Source organism: Carcharhinus amblyrhynchos, chromosome 12 (genome assembly GCF_965287045.1).
Source record: "Carcharhinus amblyrhynchos chromosome 12, sCarAmb.v2.hapA, whole genome shotgun sequence".
Taxonomy (NCBI): domain Eukaryota; kingdom Metazoa; phylum Chordata; class Chondrichthyes; order Carcharhiniformes; family Carcharhinidae; genus Carcharhinus; species Carcharhinus amblyrhynchos.
Window position 1 is genome coordinate 68440541 of NC_137335.1, and position 19730 is coordinate 68460270.

Sequence of the window (19730 nt, forward strand, 5' to 3'; positions counted from 1 at the left end):
CATTCCTCTGTCCAGGGAGGACAATGGAAGCTTTGACAAAGGGTCAGCTGCACTCCAAATGTCAGCTCTTTTCTTTCTTCAGATGCTGCCAGACCTGTTGAGATTTTCCAGCATTTTCTCTTATGGGTTTCAGATTCCAGCATCCACAGTGATTTGCCTTTATCCAATGGAAGAGGATATTGGGCAGGGTGTAACATGGGATGGTAATTCACTCTCGCCCATTTTGCATTACTGTTTGATACCAGCTCCATCCTCTATAGCACCAATCCACTCTGAACAGAACATTATTTTTAGAGCAGCTGCTGTTATATACTCGTGATCAATGTGCTATATGTTAGTTGCTTTGTCGTGATATTTTCCTGTCAACATACTGCTGAAATCAACCCACGTATGCAGTCCATAGCAATTCAATATTTTAACACGACTTGGCAGGTCAAAACAAGCGAGACAAACATGCACAAACATTCTAGTACATTTCTGTTTCTATTACAAAAGCTTTACATCATGTTACAGTAATGTTCATGCTTCATGGCTTGCTGACCGCATTCTTCCAAAGATTTACGGCAAGAAAATTGTTATTTTGCATCCATACTGTTTTCTTCCTAAGGTCTGGCTATATCGCTCACTGATTTGCTCTCTAATTTACCCTCCTTTCACACTGAGAGGTTTCTTTCTCTGTGTGTCCTATCATCCACTCACATCCTGTTGGTACTATACCTTCTGTAACTGAGTTATCCGCTTCTCAGCCTTTGGGCTAAGATCAGGTGTACTCGTATCTGTTGTTAACTGTTTAATATCTGATACGTCGCCTGTCTGGGGCCAAATATTAAACTTTTTTTTTGGGACAGGGAGGTGGAAAAAGGGTTTGCACCTTCCACTCCAAGCATCAACCTGATCTTGCAGTGGCTCCAGGGATGGTGCACTCACCTCACTTTGGGGAGAAAGAATATCAAACACAGAACATTTTGCAGCGCCTGCTTCATCTTTTATCCTCTTGTCACCACTCCTGATCCCGAATGCTGCAATGTTGGCAGCGCGGTGGCACTGCTGCCTCATAGTGCCAGGGACCCAGACTCAATTCTGACCTCATATGACAGTCTGTGCAGAGTTTGTACATTCTCCCCATGTTTCCACCGGGTGCTCCGGTTTCCTCCCCCACTCCAAAGATGTGCAGATTAGGTTGACTGGCCATGCTAAATTGACCCTTTGGCCAGAATTGTCCTGCCCCACCCGCCATGGGAATTGTAGCAGGTGGGACACGGACCATGCAAAGGTCCATTGACCTCGGGTGGGATTGGGGCAAGCTTGGCCGGAAAATCCTGCCCTTAATGTCAGAGGAATTAGCAGGGTAAATATGTAAGGTTATAGGGATAGGGGTTGGGTGATGTCGTCATTGGTGCAGGCTCAGCGAACATAATGGTCTCTTTCTGCTCTCTGGGGATTCTACTTATGATTCTATTGATATCCAGGTGGAAAGATACGGACCCATATCGCAGCACTCTATCAAGGTTGAAAAGGTGAGGAGTCCTGAAAATGGACGAGTTACATAAAGAATTGGCTTGGGTCACTGTTCGTGTGGTTTGCACGTTCTCCCTCTGTCTGTATGGGTTTTTTCCAGGTGCTCCAGTTTCCTCCCACAGTCCAAAGATGCGCTAGTTAGGTGGGTTGGGCCACGCTGAATTGCCACTCAGTGTCAGAGGGACTGGCTAGGATAAATGTGTGGAGTTATGGGGATAGGGTCTGGGTGGGATTGCGGTCGGTGCAGACTTGAATGGCCTCCTCCTGCACTGTAGGATTCTATGAATTGATGTGATGAGTTTTGATTTTCAAGGTTGCAAAAGTTTAGATCAGAAGGGAGAAGTCCGAGCCTCCTGCTTAGAAGGAGACACAAAACTTTATAGCAGCCATGACCAGAAGGTCAACAAGGCAAAGGATTGATTGAATGGAGAAACAAAGGAACAAAGGAAAGGTGGAAGAAAGGTCATCTTTGAAATAATAAGCTTTCTTTTGTACTCCGAACATGGGGAAGTTAGAAGACTTATTTATCTGGATACAGAAGTCTTCAAGTTTTCAACCTCTTCTTAACTTGTTGCTCCAATATGATATTTTTGGGTTGGCATAATCACCACAATTACAACATGCTTTTCACCCACACGTGTTTCCCATCAAATACCATCAATGTTTCCCAGCAAACTGTGTTCAGATTGGAAAAATAAACCTATGGTGCGGCGGGCGCTTGCAATTTATTTCCCAGGCAGTAGTTTCTGATTCAAATGAACTGTCCAAATCCAAATGCTAGGTACTGTGTGCAGCCAACAGCTCTGGTCGCAAACACCACTGTGGTTGAACTGAGCAATTTGTTTTTAAGCAAAATCAGCAAGAATGTAACATTCATACTTGGCTGTGCAGAATGTAAGGTCAAGTGACAAAATGAAGTTTCTTTGCAAGTACATGGTCAACAGTAGCTGCTTGATCCACTTCAGCAATGGTTAAACTAAAACCCCTTTGCCTGGTATCCTGAAATTCGTAGTATGCGGAACAACTCAGCTATATAAAAAACCTGTCTGTAATCAACATTAAAAATCTACTTGACGTCCATCAGTGAAGTTTAGCAATTTAAATACCGACACATCAATTAGACCAACTCGTTAATTAAATATTAAACAAACAGTTCATAGTGCGTTTTTCTTTCAAATTGCTGCCCGGATGGCTCACTGGGTAAGGGACGATGGAATAGTATTGAGTGACATAGATCAGGATATACTGAATTTGACTCTACATTTGGTCTGTGAGGATTCAGCTGAATTTATCTTGGGGGAGGGGGGGGCAACAATTTTCCTTCCTGAACAATGGAAGGGTAAATCAGCCAATGTTCCTATGCCTCGGGCCAGATTGTCTATCGCTCCCTGCGGACATGTTCGTGTGCGGGTGTACCTTGAGGACAGCACCCTCGGATGGTGTGATAGTTTTCTGGCACCTGCACGACGCACTGTAATTTCCAAACCAAAGGGTGGTGGGGAGGACCAGAATGGCACACACCCTCAACTGACCACCTGTTAACCTCGTTCATGAGCTTGTTAATGAGCTGAAGAGGGAAATAATGAAATAATAGGGATGTGATGGCACTTAGAGGGGATACAGAGGAGGTTCACTGTGATGATGCCTGGGATGGAGTATTTGAGCTGTAGGGAGAGACAGGATAGGCTTGGATTATTTTCTTTAAAGCACAGAAGGCTAAGGAGAACATGATTGAGGTGTATGAAATAAGATTATGAGGGATATATACAGGATGAGTAGGGAGCAGCTATTCCCCATGATTGAGGGGTCAATCACATGGGGACATCTTTTTAGGGTACAGGACGGGAGATTCAGAGGAGGTTTGAGAGAGAGAAATTTACTTGGAGGGTGGTGGGAATATGGAATGCAATGCCTGGAAAGATAGTGGAGATCAGAAACCTTACAATATTTCAAACATATTTGGATGAGCACTTAAAACAGCATGACATTCAAGGATAGGGGACATGTGCTGGAAAATGGAATTTAGTGATAGTTATTGTTGGTGCAGACTTGATGGGCTGAAGGGCCTTTTCTGCACTGTGTGACTCCAGGGCTGGAATGTTACCACCATTCACACCGGTGGGATTTTGCTGTCCTGCTGCAGTGAACGGAGATTAGACTGGGTGCTATATTCTCTGACCTCGCTGCAATGGAAGCACGGCACGAATGCCAGGTAAGATCGTGCCCTCAAACTCGATAATATAAACTGGTGAAGGGAGGTAGAATAGATGGCCTACGACACATTCATGCATTGCTGCCAGGAGCGTAGTTGAGCGCGGTTTATTATTGCTGCTGATTTAACGTTTTAGTGAAGAAGTGGAAGTCAAATTGAGGTATCTGCGTAGTAGCACAGAATTATCTTCCCTTAAACAGAACAGATTAAGTGCCTGATGGCTGAGCATTTGGGCACCTATTTGGACTGTGTGGCTGCTGGTTCCCTATACTCCTGCCTGCTCCATTTCTTATAGTTCTTACTGTGTTTACCCCAGTCCAACATCTCCACATCATGGCCATTTCATAAGGCCATGGCAGGCCAGTCATGGCTGCCGCCTGCCTATCAAACTCACTTTCCAGAGCTTGCTTCTGCTCCGAGGCTTTAGCTGGTGCCACTAATTGTGTGTGAGCTTGCCTCCATTCCTACGAATGAACTTGCATGTCAAAATAGCCTGGAGGTCAGGAGCCGGAAATAGTTTCGGAACCTGGCTTACAAAGTCAGATTGAAAATCCAGCCAGATTGGTACCAGGGGCTGAATATTATAAATTGCTGGCACCTTGTGCTATCAGGCCTAAGGCAGGAGGCAAATGGTGGCACCTGGGGCAGCACATATGCCACAGATGGCCAATTAACAGGCCAGGGCTGTCACCCAATTAAATACCCATGGTCCGTCTCCAAGAGCTGCCAGTCCAATCCGAGGCAATTGCTGAGGCTCCAGTCCCATTTCGGTGCCCTTGAAGAAAGTAGAGCGACTTTCAGGGCTGCCAGGGCCACTGAAGCTGACCCTGGCACTCAGGAGTGGATGGGTGAGTGGAGTGGGGGGCTTACTTGTGAAGAACAGGCAGTGCCATTGTCACGAGGGAGGTCATCGTCACCAATATCCATGGAATACCCCACGGCCCCACCCCACTCACAGCCATCTGTGGGACTCTCACATTACACTGGGCAGTTTCCTCATATGATGGTGAGACTTGTCCAATGTGGGCAAAATGCCCGTGGACGTAGGAAATAGCCTTCAACTGGCCGCTCCATGCCTCAACTGGCTTCCCAGCTGGCAGCTGAAGTGCCACCTTGGCTGCCAATATGGGATGACAGTGAGTGCCCCTTCCTCCGCCATTCTCCCAGCCCTTAGGTCATGAAGAATTAACCTCTTGGTGTCTCCTGCTGGAAAGAGGGTGTTTTACGTAAGTGAAGACAAATGTTTTTCTGATGGGGCGTGTTTCACATGTAGAGGACACATTTTTATTTATTTATTAGTCACAAACAGGCTCACATGTAGAGGACACATTTTTATTTATTTATTAGTCACAAACAGGCTTACATTCACACTGTAATGAAGTTATTATGAAAATCCCCTAGTTGCCACATTGCAGTGCCTGTTCGGGTACACTGAGGGACAATTTGGCACGGTTAGTGCACCTAACCAGCACATCTTTGGAGTGTGGGAGGAAACCTGAGCACCCGGAGGAAACCCACGCGGACATGGGGAGAACATGCAAACTCCACACGGATAGTGGCCCAAGATGGGAATCGAATAAGGATCCCTGGCGCTATGATTCAGCAGTGCTAACCGCTGTGCCACCATGCCGGCCTCTGTGTCCAACACATGTCGAGACACAAGTCTACGAAAGAGTCAGTACTGGTGGGATTTTACTGTCTCGCTCGACCCGAAACTGTAAAATCCCATTCATTGTCTGCCCCCCATCCGTCCGATTCCAGGGCGGGGGTAGGACAATAAAATTCTAGCCAGTGTCTTCACTGAGAATGCTGTGGAAAGATGCTGAACTACTTCCTTATAACTGTGTTTTTTTTCAAATGCTGCCCTGCATCTCTGCAGAAGAAAGAAAGCAAAAGGCTGTACCAGGTTGAAGAACACACATTAACCAATGTGTAAGTACATTTGGTCGTATAAAGGATTTTTACGCCACCTACTGGTGCCATACAAACAGTGCTCCGACTGGTGCCCAACATTCACAACAGTGTCAGATATATGCCCTCCTGACTGCACCTCTCTGCAAACCAAGTAGATCTCCATAAATCGAAATGACTAAATGATCTTAGGCCAAAGACAATGTGCATAGATTTTCTTGCCTACATAATTAAATAGCTATATCATTAGTATTTTTCAAAATATGAAAAAACAGACATAAAGAGGTCATGTCAAAGGCAATTAGTGAGGATAATGGAGTAGCCTACAAATAATGAAGCTACTGGCTGGATTATGGTCAGCATCACATTAAACTCTGTCCCTGACACATTACAATTCTGCCCCTGTGCTCCTAGCACATGCCCAGAGCTCAGCTAATGAGGGGGAAGGAAATCACGAGCTGGGAACAAGCCTCTTCAGGGTACACATCCACAAAGAGCTTCAGGAGAGAGAGGGGTGGGTTTTTCTTTAACCCCACTATGACAGATCTTGTTACCTTTCAGACTGAGAGTAAGAAACTAAGAAACTTTAATGGCAGTTTCTGCAGCCTTCCTGGTGCAGGAAAAAGCAACTGGAAGTATTTTGCGAAACTGTACTATTCGTTCTAACCACTCGAGTACAATAAAGAGACAGAATGTAGGTCACAAACATGTTGTGTTTTGCCTGCAATTTGTAGCCTTCACTTCTGAAGTGATGTACCTGTCGCCAGACTTTCAAACCTCATGAGAATCACTGCATCCTGGCAAAGAGTGGCCTCTTCTCGTGTAGCTAGTGGTATTAACAAAATATTTTATTCCTATTGCCTACCTCAGAGTCCACAATACTCGCTGTTATATTTTTCTCCAAGAAGGTTTGTTGTTTGCAATGACCTGAACTCAGCAGTGTTGCATACTCACATCATCCCTTTTATCTCCTGTAACAGCCAGACCATAAGCCAGGTCAATACTTCCTTCTCGCTTTCTGAGTTCAGGACAACCAAGGTGTTGAATGAAATTCAAAACTGAGTCCTGCAACTCAATGACGTGACGCGTGAATGCCTGAACCCACTACACAAATTAGCCACTAAGAGCGGCTTGTGGTGGCATTTGCATACATTTTCATCTGCTTTTCATTTGAATATTCTTTGTTGAAACCAAAACAGAAATCAACTCATGTCCAAAAATGCATATCTGACACACTAAAATCTTTCGTTTTACAAAAGCTGCACATTTCCAACACATCTTCATTTCAGATTTCCAGCACTTGCAGGCCTTACTTTTGTTTGTACTACTAGATTGAAACCCCATATTGGAGTCTCGTAGGTTCAGGTCTGCAATAAACAATGTGATTTCAGAGTGTGACTAATTGTAATCACCAGACATTTTTTTCTTCCTGAGGCCAACAATGGAAGATATTAGGGATGCAAATATCGCCACACCGCTCCCAACAATAAAAACACAAGGGCTAAAGTACAGGCTGTAAATGTACTTATCCCTCAATAGATCAGTTACACGATATATGTTGTTAGCTTCACAACAATGGAATGTTTCTATATTATAACAGCTGTTATAACAGTGTTGGTTGTAAATTGTTTTTAGGGCATCCTAAGGACGGAAATGTAAATATAAATTCCTTTCTCTTCTAAAGAGCAGCTTGAGGGTATGGTGGCTTGAATCAAATTTAAACAGGATCACCTCAAGCTTCATAATGCTTTAATTTTGCACCATTAGAAATATAACTGCAAGTGGTGTGAAGCAAGGGTTTTAGAATAGAAATTGGTGTGAAACCAAGTTGAAAAATAGTTGCTTGGTAACGTTGAACTTGAGTGCCGCTGGAAGAAAGAGACAAGCTGTCAAAGCTTTTCGTCCTGCACCTGTCAGGACAAAGACAAGAATGCCAAATTTCAAAGGGAAGCACAATTTATGCTGCATGAGATAAGGAGTGCTGATTGGTTGGTAAGTTTTCTCTGATTGGTTGAGAGGATGCAACGGAGAATGCGCCAGGGAGCTATGGTTCCCCCATGCTTTTGTTCATTGAAAGAGTATAATTCTGGATATGTTCCTTTTGCCTTCAGAGGACAGACCCCTGCATATGAATATATGTAGCTTCAAGTAAGTGCAAATGACTGATAATCTTAGATTGGTTATTAGTGCAATTCTTAGCACACTCAGGATTATTCAGCAAGTGCTGCCCAATTGTGGAATCACATTAAATGTTAGGCACCATGTTCTGAGTTTCACAAGCACAGGCTGGTAGAGTACAATTGGTACTACTGCGAACATTTGAAGGGATCTGCTGCTTCTAGTCATTGGGAAGTACCACCAACATACCTGACATCACAGCAGCACTGAAATTCATGTGCCAGGTTTCTCATTTGTGCGATAGCTAGAATGGCTTGTCACAGCATCCTGTCAATGGAAAACACCACTTATGTTTCCTCTGCATGTTGAAGTGGCAGCATGAAATGTCCAGCTTCACCTGCTGTTGAAAAATTTCAGATCTTTTACCCTTCTAGGCAAGGTTGAGGCAGACTGGGCACTTTTGAAACAAATATTTATAGCTATGTGCGATGTACAGTGAGCAATGATCTGATCGAGGTAGCCATTACGCCACAGGATAACTCTGACAAAGCTAATCGTTTCACACTGCTACTCGGTGACAAGATGAATGCCATTTTCCAATAAAACCAAAAAGACATTTTGCCAACCTTATAAATGAGTAATGTGGTGCATGGATTTCAGTGCTGATGCGATGCCAGGTACATAAGCTGTACATCTAATGACTGACAGATCATATGAAACAGCGCAGCATTTTAGCACTTGACAATAGGCCGAGTATTGACAGCACTCGTCCAGCATATACTTACAAAAATCAGCATAATGTCTAAGGCTAGATGTGATTTCACAATTGGGTAGCATTTGCTGAGTGTTCCAAAAATTACACTAACAAAGAATTTAAGATTATTAGTCTAGCTTGCAATGTAGCTCACTTATGCTTCCTCAAAGTTACATATGTTCATACATAAGGGCTTGATCTCTGCAGGCAAAAGGAACATGCCCAGATATTGAACAACTTTTGAATAAATAAAAGCACGGCAGACCTCATTTCCCTGGTGCATTTGCTGTGGCAATGTCTCGAACTAAGTAACCAGTATCCCTTTTATCATACAGTATAAATTGTTGATCCCTTTGAAATTTGGCTTTCTTGCACTTGTCCTGATGAAAAGCTTTTACATCATGATTGCCTTTTTAGCAATCTAAAGTTCAAAACCTTCATGTAGCCAGGGCTTAGATAACTTGCAAGCCTAATCCTTTTCATCAATATTAAAAAACGCGCTCTCCAAATTTTCTCCCCTCTGTTAACTCCCTGAAGGTTTTTGACTCATGGATGCATTCGACAGAGAACAGGTGATCCTCCAGTACTTTGATCCAGGTAACAATTCTGCTGTGGGAACCTTGACAGGAACCATCAGCAGGCTATCCAACTGTGAGAAACATCACAATCAGAAGACAAACTCCTGCCCTCACCTAGGGCCTACTCACACACCCAGTAAAGGAATCATTGTGTCGAGGTCACGCATGGAAGCACTAGCTGGTTGTCCCTTCCCTAATCCAGAAGGTATTCACCTGGCCATACCCCTGTTGGGACTGACTGACCTGTAAATACTATATAACTGCAGCACTTCTATTTCTCAGTCAGTTTAACTCAAACTGACCACAAATTGAACCTGGAATTTTTTTTTAAGCTTAATGACTCAGAAACTGAGACCTTACTTTTGACAGAGAACTCGACTAACATTAAGAAGTGTCCATTTTTAACAGTAATCATTGGCAAGTGAGCTTGATACTTGTTATACAGACAAACACCTTTATGCTTTGAGTTGTATGCAAATAGCACAGCATTCATTGCAAAATGCAAATATGTCCATGTGATTTTAAAAAAATTGAGAAAGCAAAGCAGGTCAGGAGTCATCTAAAGGACAGGTCACTCCAAGGCACAATATTGCTTGTAAGGCTGATGTATTTTTCTCTTCCAGATGCAGTGCACTTCCACTATATTCTGTGTGCATTCACAATTTCCTACACCACATTCACACACAGAATAAAACACCATGGAATCGGGTTTCATATCATAATCAAGCTCAGTTTTCATTTGGTGATTATTTATATATCTATGTCCTGAACATTTATTCTTGCATTTTACAACATAAAGCTGTCCTATTCACATCACATATAGTAGCATGAAATTACATTGGTTTTCAGTTGATTCCACTTAACATACTCCGAGGTCATTTTCTAAAACCAAACTTTCAAATCCACTTCTATGAAAATAGCCTATACTGCACCTTTAGTGTGCTCTTGAGTAAGCAGTGACTAAAGAATCATACAACATTGAATATGATCACTTGGCCCATTACGTTCATGCAAGCTCTTTGCAAGAGCTATCCAATTAGTCCCAATCAAGATGAAACAGAAACAAATTTCATCCTGACACTCCAACAATCTCCACTGAAGAAACCACATAAATATCATCGATGAAGGCAATTGACAAAACTTGATCCAGACAAATTGATCGCCACAGCAAAAGATTCGAAAAACAGGGAGCGCTGGTTAAAAATTAGGGAACTCACCGTGCAAAGGAGAGTCAGATGGATTTTTTTTCATCCAAAGGGTAATGCAATTGTGAACTAGGTTATTAAGCAAATACATTGAAGCAAACAGTTTAAAGTCACTGGTGACAGGCAGGTGAAGTTGATCTATCACAATGGTATGATGCATTTGGGACTAATGGCATTGTCCCATTCACATAGAAAAATTCTTAAACAGATTAACAGTGAATATTTGGATATAATCCAGAATTTATACCTGGGACAGAAGAAAGTCAATACACACCATTTTCTGCAAGAAATATTGTGTTCCTGATACAACATAGCTGTATAGAAAATTCTCTTTCCATTTGACATTTTTTCTCAATATTTTCATAGAAAATTCTTTATGTGAAGCGCTATATAAGATTTCCCTCGTACTCAGATTTTCCACAACACTTGGCTTTCCATCCCTCATTCATTTTATGATCCAATGAGCAACTAAATCACATTTGCACATATCAATATACAGGTGAGTATAAGCCAGTGATTTTTTTTTCAGCAAAACTCTATTCAGAAGGTACAAAGAAATTCTTTAACTCTCTCTCAATCTTGTATCTTGTCACCTTCTTTTAGCTCCATTATTTTTCATCTGTCTTGTGGTTATTCATTAGGAACCACTTTCTGCACAACACATTTTTTGAGCCATCCTTTATCCTTCCCCTACTTCGCTCACCCTAATGTTCACTCTTTCTGTCTTTCTCTCTTTATCAAACTTACTTTACAATCTTTACCTGTTTCTTATTGTGTCCACTTCTCCTCCTCATTCTGTTTCTTATTCCCCTTCTCTTCTTTGCTCCATTTATGCAAAGTCCTCCCTTCTGCCTCTCTGAATTTCCCTCACTTTATTTCTTCAAGCTCTTGTTCCTCTCCCTCAATCATTGTCCTTTTTCTTTATCCTGTCTCTCACATGCTTTTTTCAGTCTGATATTCCTCTCATTCCTTCTCTGTACTGCTCTCTCTTGCTGTTTCTGAACAGTTCCCTTACAGCTTTTTGATACTTTGTTTGCCATGTTTCACTTTGTCATTCTCACTGCACGGGTTCGAGTGCTCTGAAATTTCCTCTGCTAGCCATCCATTGTTGCAGCATGCAATGGGTGAAAGTTCCATCTTACAGGAGTTCTACCCAGTTTGTAATGCAATGTAGCTTCCAGCAGGGGCTAGTGCAGATGGAAGGGCAACATCTCAAACGAGCAGCACAGTGGCACACTGTTTAGCACTGCTGTCTCACAGCGCCAGGCACCCGGGTTTGATTCCCAGACTTGGGTTACTGTCTCCTTGTGCATTCTCCCTGTGTTGGCATAGGTTTCCTCCGGGTGTTCCAGTTTCCTCCCACAGTCTAAAGGTATGCGGGTTAGGTTGATTGGTCATGCTAAATTGTTCCTTAGTGTCAGGAGGACTAGCAGGGTAAATAGGTGAGGCTACAGGAATAGGGGCTGGGTGGGATTGTGGTTGGTGCAGACTTGATGGCCAAATAGCCTGCTTCTGCACTGTAGGGATTCTATGAGCAGACATTGGGTTAAAACAAGCTTTCAAATTATGTATTCACTTCCATTCTTTAGGCGTGCAGTGCATCAAGTCTGAAGCTTATCCATATTAAAAATATCCAGAGTTATGAGGGAATTAGCTGTTGTAATGGTCCAGGTAAATAAATTCAATCCTTCACATTTATGATTTGACTGCTTTCTGCATCCCTTTTCCTTTTGTTAACATTCAGGTTTTCGAGAACCAATTTCTCAATTATTTCAATAAAATCTTCCAACTACTGTTATGATCCATCTAACTGGTTCAATGCTAACCTTGATCTCTTATCTGACATGTCAAGAAAATGAGGAGGTAAGGAGTTTTACTGTGCCAGACAGGGTCATGCTGATTGATGAGTGTTCTATGCCCACTTCTAGGTACCTATAAATCAGTATCCTTGACCCAAAGGAAAATGGATCTGATGGCAACACTAAAATATACAAATGCCTGACTAACCATGATGTTGTATGCTTGGTCAGGAGCAGCCCAATCACACAATGTCATGCATGAAAGGAGGAATGCTAAGGTATTCAGCAGGTAAGAAAGTCTGATTGACCTGATTATATAGGGAGGGTGTGGTACAGTGGTTTCGTTACTAGTCTCGTAATCTGGAGACCTGGGTTCGAAACCTGGCATGGCAGATGGTGAAATTTGAATTCAATAAATCTCTGGAATTAAAGGTCTAATGACGGACATGCTGTTTTAAAAAAAACCCATCTGGTTCACTAATGTTCTTTAGGAAAAGAAATCTGCCATCCTTACTTGATCTGGCCTACATGTGATTCCAAACCCATAGGAATGGCCTAGCAAATCACTCTGTGCAAGGGCAATTAGGGATAGGCAATAAATACTGGCCTAGCCGGTGGTGCTCAAAAGAAGGAATTCCTAGCTACCTTTCCTGTGAACTTTGAGATGTCTACCTGTCTGTTTAGAATAGGAGTCACAAGGTCCAGTTCCACAAAATGCAGTATCATGCCACCTTTTTGCAAAGATGCCTCCAGCTACCACGTTACAAAAGGCTGCAATGTTTAGTTACAACAGTTGTCAGCTGTGGCCTGAAGCTTGGCTCCATGTATTTGCAGGCATGATCAATGCTAACCTGTGGGGTGTGTGTGTATGTGGGTTGGGGGGTGGGGGGATGTGATAACTTAGAATCCGACAGTGCAGAAGAAGGCCATTCAGCCCATCAAGTCTGTACCACCCACAATCCCAGTCAGGTCCTATTCCCATAACCCCATGCATTTACCTTAGCTGGTCCTACTGACACTAATGGGGCAATTTTAACACGGCCAACCCACCTAATCCGCACATCTGTGGACTGGTGTGATGTAGTGCAAAGTAGCTCTATCCAGCCATTCAGAGGAACGGATTTAGGGCTATTCCATTAATTGACGGTAGATTCACGCCTGGAAAATAAGTTTCCATTCTCTTTCATGTTGCCAATCCTTTCTTTGTTCTTCAGCTGCTCATATCTTGAAACACTTTTTGAAGCTTTCAAAATGTGTCGCCGACTTTTGGCAGTCGCTTTTTTTTTCTGCATCACTTTCAATTCCGCTCAGTTTTCCACTCCTACCACACTGTGCCCCTCAAACCCGAACAAATCTGCACCTAAAGCAATGCTAATGAACTGAACATTGCAGGCAAACAGTCCATGTCAACGGGACATGACCAAAACACAACAGCCTTTCTAAAGAGGCGGAGGGGAATCTTAGTGTACAAATAACTTCTCTCTTCTGGTTTCATCGTGTTGCTCTTTGCTACTTGATCCTGAAATCTTCTTAACTTGCTCTCCTTACACGTCTCTGTCCATGTTCTGTATTATTTAGGGGCGGGGGGGGGGGGGGGTGGGGGGACACTCAGGCGGGAATGCACGTTCTCCAATCCCCAACCCAATTCCGTGGTCAAACCACCAAAATCGGTATATATATCATATCATTATTTTAACCAATTGGCCAATTTTAACCAAATCCATCTGCCGGAAAGTTGTCACGATCGGGTGCAAGATTGGTTCTTGTGCACTGTCAGTTTTACTCTCTATCGAAGTCAGCGGGATATTTTGTCAGATCAATAGGCCTCCTGATCTCTAGGAGTGAGCTGTAACCATCGAATGGGTCCCCTATTACAGAGTAGACTCCACATCCAGCTAACCCCACGGGAGAACTGTTTTTTTGCTTAAAAAAAACTCGTCTTTTCCAAATCGAGAATCCTGTCTCCTTGGACGAGTCCTCCAGCAGTAGCTGTCGGGTCAACCTGCCGACACCTGGGGAAATGGGAGGGACGTGTCGCTGTCCATGGTGTGCGCATTTCCCCCTGAACATTGCAATCTGATCCAACAAGGCAGCCAAATCACTTGGCTGAAAGTGAAATCATGCTGGTTTAGGCTGGCTAGCAGTTGGAAATCTCTCCACCTATCCTCAGTGTTTGCTTTCTGACTTTGCGTGCATTTTCTACATTTCAATATTTTTACAAACTGCAGATCGCTGTGCTTGCTTTATTTCGGCACTGTTACTTCTTTCAGCACTTGTTTCCAGCTCTCTGTGTGTATCTTTGCGCCTCAGGTTTAGCCACTTGTCGCTCACTCTGTGTCTGTCCCGTTCCTCTCTGTAACACACGCCATCCCACACTCCTGCTCTCATTACGATCCCTAAATATGACCATCCGTGCCTCAATGCCCCTGTTTCCTTCTCTCTCTCATTCACTCCTCGCTCTACTCTCATTTTCTCTCATTCACTGATTTTCTCTCTCGTTCACTCCTCTCTCTACTCATTTTTTCTCTTATAGCTCTCTTTTTCTCTTGTCTCTCTTTCTTTCTTGCCTCTTTCCTCTCTCTCCTTTTTCTTTATTTCTCCTCTCTGATTCTCTCTCTCTGTCTCTTTCTCGCCTCTTTCCTATCTCTTTCTCATCTCTCTGTTTCCACTCTTTCCTCTCTGTTCCAACTCTCTCCTGTCTTTCCACTCTCTCTTTCCTCTCCCTCTGTTTCCATTCTCCCTTTTCTGTTTCAACTCTCTCACTCTGTTTCCACTCTCTTCATCTTTGTTTCCATACCCTCTCCTATCTGTCTCTGCTATCTCTCCTCTCCGTTTCCATCCTCTCCTCTGTTTCCACTCTCTCTCTTCTGTTTCTACTCTCTCCATTCTGTTTCCACTCCCTCTCCTCTCTTTCTACTCTCTGTCCACTCTCTCTCTTCTGTTTCTACTCTCTCCATTCTCTGTTTCCACTCTCTCTCTCTTCTGTTTCTACTCTCTCCATTCTCTGTTTCCACTCTCTCCTCTCTTTCTGCTCTCTCTTCACTCTCTCTCTCCTCTCTCTGTTTCCACTCTCTCTCTCTTCTGTTTCTACTCTCTCTCTCCACTCTGTTTCCACTCTCTCCTCGCTTTCTATTCCCCCTTCACTCTCTCTCCTCTCTCTGTTTCCACTCTCTCTCTCTTCTGTTTCTACTCTCTCTCTCTCCACTCTCTGTTTCCACTCTCTCTCCTCTCTTTCTACTCTCTCTCTCCCTCTCTGTCTCACTGTTTCCACTCTCTTTCCTCTCTGTCTCCTCTCTCGTCTCTCTCCCTTCTCTCCTTCCCCCCCCCCCCCTCCCCTCTGCCTCACCACCTCTCTCTCTCTCTCCCTCCCTGCCCAACTTTATCTGTCACTCTTAATCCCCCTTGGCAGACTTTTTACCCTCGACCTCTCAGCAGCAGCCGGGCTCACCTGGGAAGGAGACTTGGAGCCAGACCCGGGCTTCGGAGCCTCTGATAGCGGCGGAGATGATCTCCTCCCGCCGGGGGTAGGTGTGGGTGGCCTTTCTCTCGGGCATGAGTCGGATCCTCAGCCTGCCCTCGGTGGAGTCTGCCCAGCGCAGGAAGACGCGGCTCAAGTTGTAGAGGAGGAAGGGGGAGCCGGGCTGGGCGGCGTGGCGGTGGCAGCGGGCGGCTTCCCCGGAGCCCACCTCCAGCACCACCTGGTTGGACTGCTTCTTGGCTCGCCTCTTGGCGAGCGGCGGGGCGGAGGGAAGGGAGCCGCTCTCCGGCAGCGGGCTGCCCGGCTGGAAGGGCTCCAGGGAGGACGCCAGCGCCCCGCAGTCCAGCAGCAAGCGGCAGTCGGCGTCCCGGGGCCGCCCGAAGAATTCCAACAGGTAGTTCCGAAAGAGGGGCGAGAAGGTGAAGTCCACCGCCAGCCCTTTCCGCTTCAGCCGCGACGTGTACGTCTGGCCCGGCTCGGCTGCCTTCCTCTGCGGGCGAGGCTCGCCGGCTCTGCCCCCTCCGCCTCCCCGGCGCTGCTGCCGCTGCCTCTCCGCCCGGGAGCATTGCAGAGCGGCCACCAGCAGCCAGAGTGAGAGCAGCAGCAGCAGCCCCCCACTCTTCATCCTTCCATGTGGCGGGGCAGGAGAAGAGGAAAAACAGCAGAAGCAGCGAGGCGGAGATCTGTAGAAGAAGCAAAAAAGAGAGAGGGGGGGGGGTGCGAATGAAGGATATCCCCAAAATAACAAAATCTGAAGTCAATCAATCTTCCTGGTTGCAAATATCACAGCTCGCCGTCTCTTCCTGCTCGCATCTTCTGCAAACTGCTTTTTAGCATCAATTCCTTGTCAAATCCAATGTGTTCCCCTCTCCAATATATCTCTGCCCTTCAGTATCCTCCTGTTCCTTGCCTCCTCTCTCTCTCTCTCTCTCTCTGTGTTTTCCCCCCTCTGTATTTGGAAGTTGAATTCAATCTCTTCCCTTCTGTTTGCTGCAGTTTGTCGGGGGTTCAGCTTGCATGTTGTACGGCGCCTCTCCAATGCTTTGCCTTGTCCGCTGCTCCTTCTCTCTCTCTCTCTTGCTGTGTGTGTGTGTGTGTACGTGAGTGTGCAAATATATCACAGTATAGTGAGTGTATGGCAGGCTCCCGCTGCTGCTACACGGTCAGAAATAAATAAATTTCACCCCCCCCCCCCACTCCCCGCCACCACCACTACTACACACTTTTAATTCTTGTCTATATAGCGTCAGCGTCTCCCCAAAGACACATAGATAGACACAGCCAGACTGAGTCAAACCCTCTCGGTCCAGTTTGAAAACACACAATAATACACTTATACATATATATATTTTTGAAAAGTGGCCCCCATAGATATGTGATGCGCCTCTCTAATTGCCAAACCTAATGTCAAGTGTTATTTTGGGGTTTGCTGTTTGAAAACAAAAGCAATCAGGAACATTCATAAAAACTCATTCAAGAATGGACTGGCATCGTCAGAGGCGGCAGGAACAGTGTGTGTGTGCGTCTCTGTGTGTGTGTTTGGAAGAGTTTACAATCAAATTCCCCCATTTCACCCACTCCAAATTTCCAGACTCCTCGCATTTTTTTAAAAAAACACCCTTGCCTGGACAAATCGGACTGGCGGCATGTCTCACTTCTCTTCCTGTGAGACTGGCATCTTCTAGTTTAAATATATATATATATATATACATCACCCTCCCTCTCTCTCAGTGAATGAAGCAAGTGTTCCACACGGGTTTAAATGGGTTCGGCCTCACTGTTCATGTCACTGGTAAATCTGCCCCCGCCCCCTGGACCACTCCGCGTGTTGTTGTTCCATTCATCCTTTATTCATCAAGATTATTGTGATTTTTTTTTGGATATCATCTATTGAGTCTTAAGTCTTGTCTTGCTCCAACAATCTTTCATGCTTTCAAAATCCAAGCTAAGTATTTACTTAATCACTACCCTTGATGTAGAGTCTTTCTCACTTTTTTATATTTTTTTTACCGTGCAGTCTGCCTTTCTGATGTAACTTACTTAAAAAAAATCTGGAAAAAAAGGGAGATGTATATTTGCAGTTCGACGCTGCGTGTTTCCAGCGCTACTTATTAAGAGTCCGCGATAATAAAACGTGCCTGAATGATTGGAAGGGTCTACACAGTGGGTTCCATGGCGCTGCGTGTGTAATATTCACACGCACACACAATACGGGAAGACCCAGGATTTCAGAGATTGCTGGCGTGGTGGGAGTGCTGCAACTGAACGAAATGCCTGAGATTAAGATTGGGTTGGGGAATAATCACAGGAAGGGAACTGGACCTCGAGTGAGGATAGATTAGGACTTGGCTGAGGTTGTACGCCGCAGTGAACGAGGTTGCCAACACTCACCGGCCAGGTTTGTGCATGAATAATACCCACATGGGGTTTGGACATCAAAAGGTTTGAAAGCACTTACATAAGAAGTGAAGGTGTGTCTGGGAGAAAAGTTAAACGGAAGGTTTATCAGTTTTGTAAGTTTTGCAGGATTGGAGGCAAGTAACTCACCTCCTGATTCCCCAGAGCTTCTGCACCATCTACAAGGCACAAATCAGAAGTGTGATGGAATACTCCCCACTTGCCTGGATGGGTGCATCCCCCCAAAAAATTCAAGAAACTTGACAGCGTCCAGGACAAAGCAGCCCACTTGATTGGCAGCACATCTGCAAACATTCATTGCCTCCGTCACGGATGCTGAGCATCAGCAGTGTGTACCATCTACAAGATGCACTGCAGCAATTCACCAAAGATCCTGAGACAGCACCTTCCAAACACAGGACCACTTCCATCTCAAAGGACAAGGGCAGCAGATACATGGGAACACCTGCAAGATTCCCTCCAAGCCAGTCACCATCCTGATTTGGAAATATATCGCCGTTTCTTCACAGTCGCTGGGTCAAAATCCTGGAATTCCCTCCCTAACGGGTCAACCCCCAGAACGTGGACTGAAGCGATTCAAAAAGGCAGCTTGCCACCACCTCAAAAACAAAGATGGGCAAAAAGTGCTGGCCAGCCAGCGATGCCCATGTCCTGCAAATGAATTTAAAAAATCCTTCACTATCATGTGGGCTGCTACACATACTCCAATGTTGCGTTTTTGTTCGGCCTGGTGATGTTCTTGGCTGTGTCATAAAATCGCTACAGTGCAGAAGGAGGCCATTTGGCCCATCAAGCCTGCACTGACAACAATTTCACCCAAGCCCTATCCCCATCATCCTACATATTTACCCTGCTAATTCCCCTGACACTAAGGTGGAATTTTCCCATCCTATCCTCCGCGGGTATAGTCGTGGGTGGGACATGGACCATGCAAAGGTTCGTTGACCTCAGTCAGGATTTTCCAGTCTTGGGGTGAGTGTGGCTGGAAAATCCTACCCTAAGGGGCAGTTGAACAAAGAACAAAGAACAAAATCAGCCTGGGAAACAGGCCCTTCAGCCCAATGAGGCTGTGCCACCATCTCAACACCACCAGTCCACCTCTCTACCCACAACCCCTGTCTAATGTTTTATGGCCATCCAGATTGAGGGAAACTGATTTAGGGACAATTTATTCCCGCCAATCAGCCTAACAGCACATCTTTGGGGTGTGGGAGGAAACCAGAGCACCCGGAGAAAACCCACGCAAGCACGGGGAGAATGCTATGCCAGGAGTGTACTATAGGCCGCCCAATAGCCCGCGGGCAGTGGAAGAGGGTATATGTAGGGACATTTTAGATAAGTGTAGGAAGAATAGGGTTGTTGTAGTGGGAGATTTTAATCCCCCTGGGGTGGATTGGAAGGTGCCTAGAGCTGGGGGGTCTGATGGGGAGGAATTTGTAAGATGTGTATTGGAAGGATCCTTGCAACAGTATGTAGATAGCCCGACTAGAGAGGGGGGCGATACTGGATTTAGTTCTGGGAAATGAGCCGGGTCAGGTGGTTGAGGTTGCAGTAGGTGAACATGTGGCTGATAGCGACCACAACTCCGTCTACTTTAGGATACGAACGGAAAAAGACGAGAGCTGTCCTAAGGGGAGGGTGCTAAATTGGGGGAAGGCTCGATACAGCCAGATTAGGCAGGAGCTTAGGGATACAGACTGGGATAGGCTGTTGGAAGGCAAGACCATGTTAGGCATGTG

At 44.9% G+C, this 19730-nt stretch overlaps 1 protein-coding gene and 1 non-coding gene across 2 annotated transcripts in view; one reads left to right on the top strand and one right to left on the bottom strand.

Moving 5' to 3' along the window:
• The window catches only part of LOC145350623 (ALK tyrosine kinase receptor-like), a 1029887-nt gene extending 1013689 nt beyond the window's left edge, over positions 1-16198 (bottom strand). The window contains exon 1 of the mRNA XM_080199829.1: positions 15544-16198. Within this exon, the coding sequence (XP_080055955.1) occupies positions 15544-16198 (655 nt within the window). The remainder of the gene's footprint in view (positions 1-15543) is intronic.
• LOC145351256 (U2 spliceosomal RNA) lies at positions 735-928 on the top strand. The gene has a single exon (XR_013888367.1). It is a non-coding gene; the product is annotated as a U2 spliceosomal RNA (small nuclear RNA).
• Positions 16199-19730: the final 3532 nt, after the last annotated feature.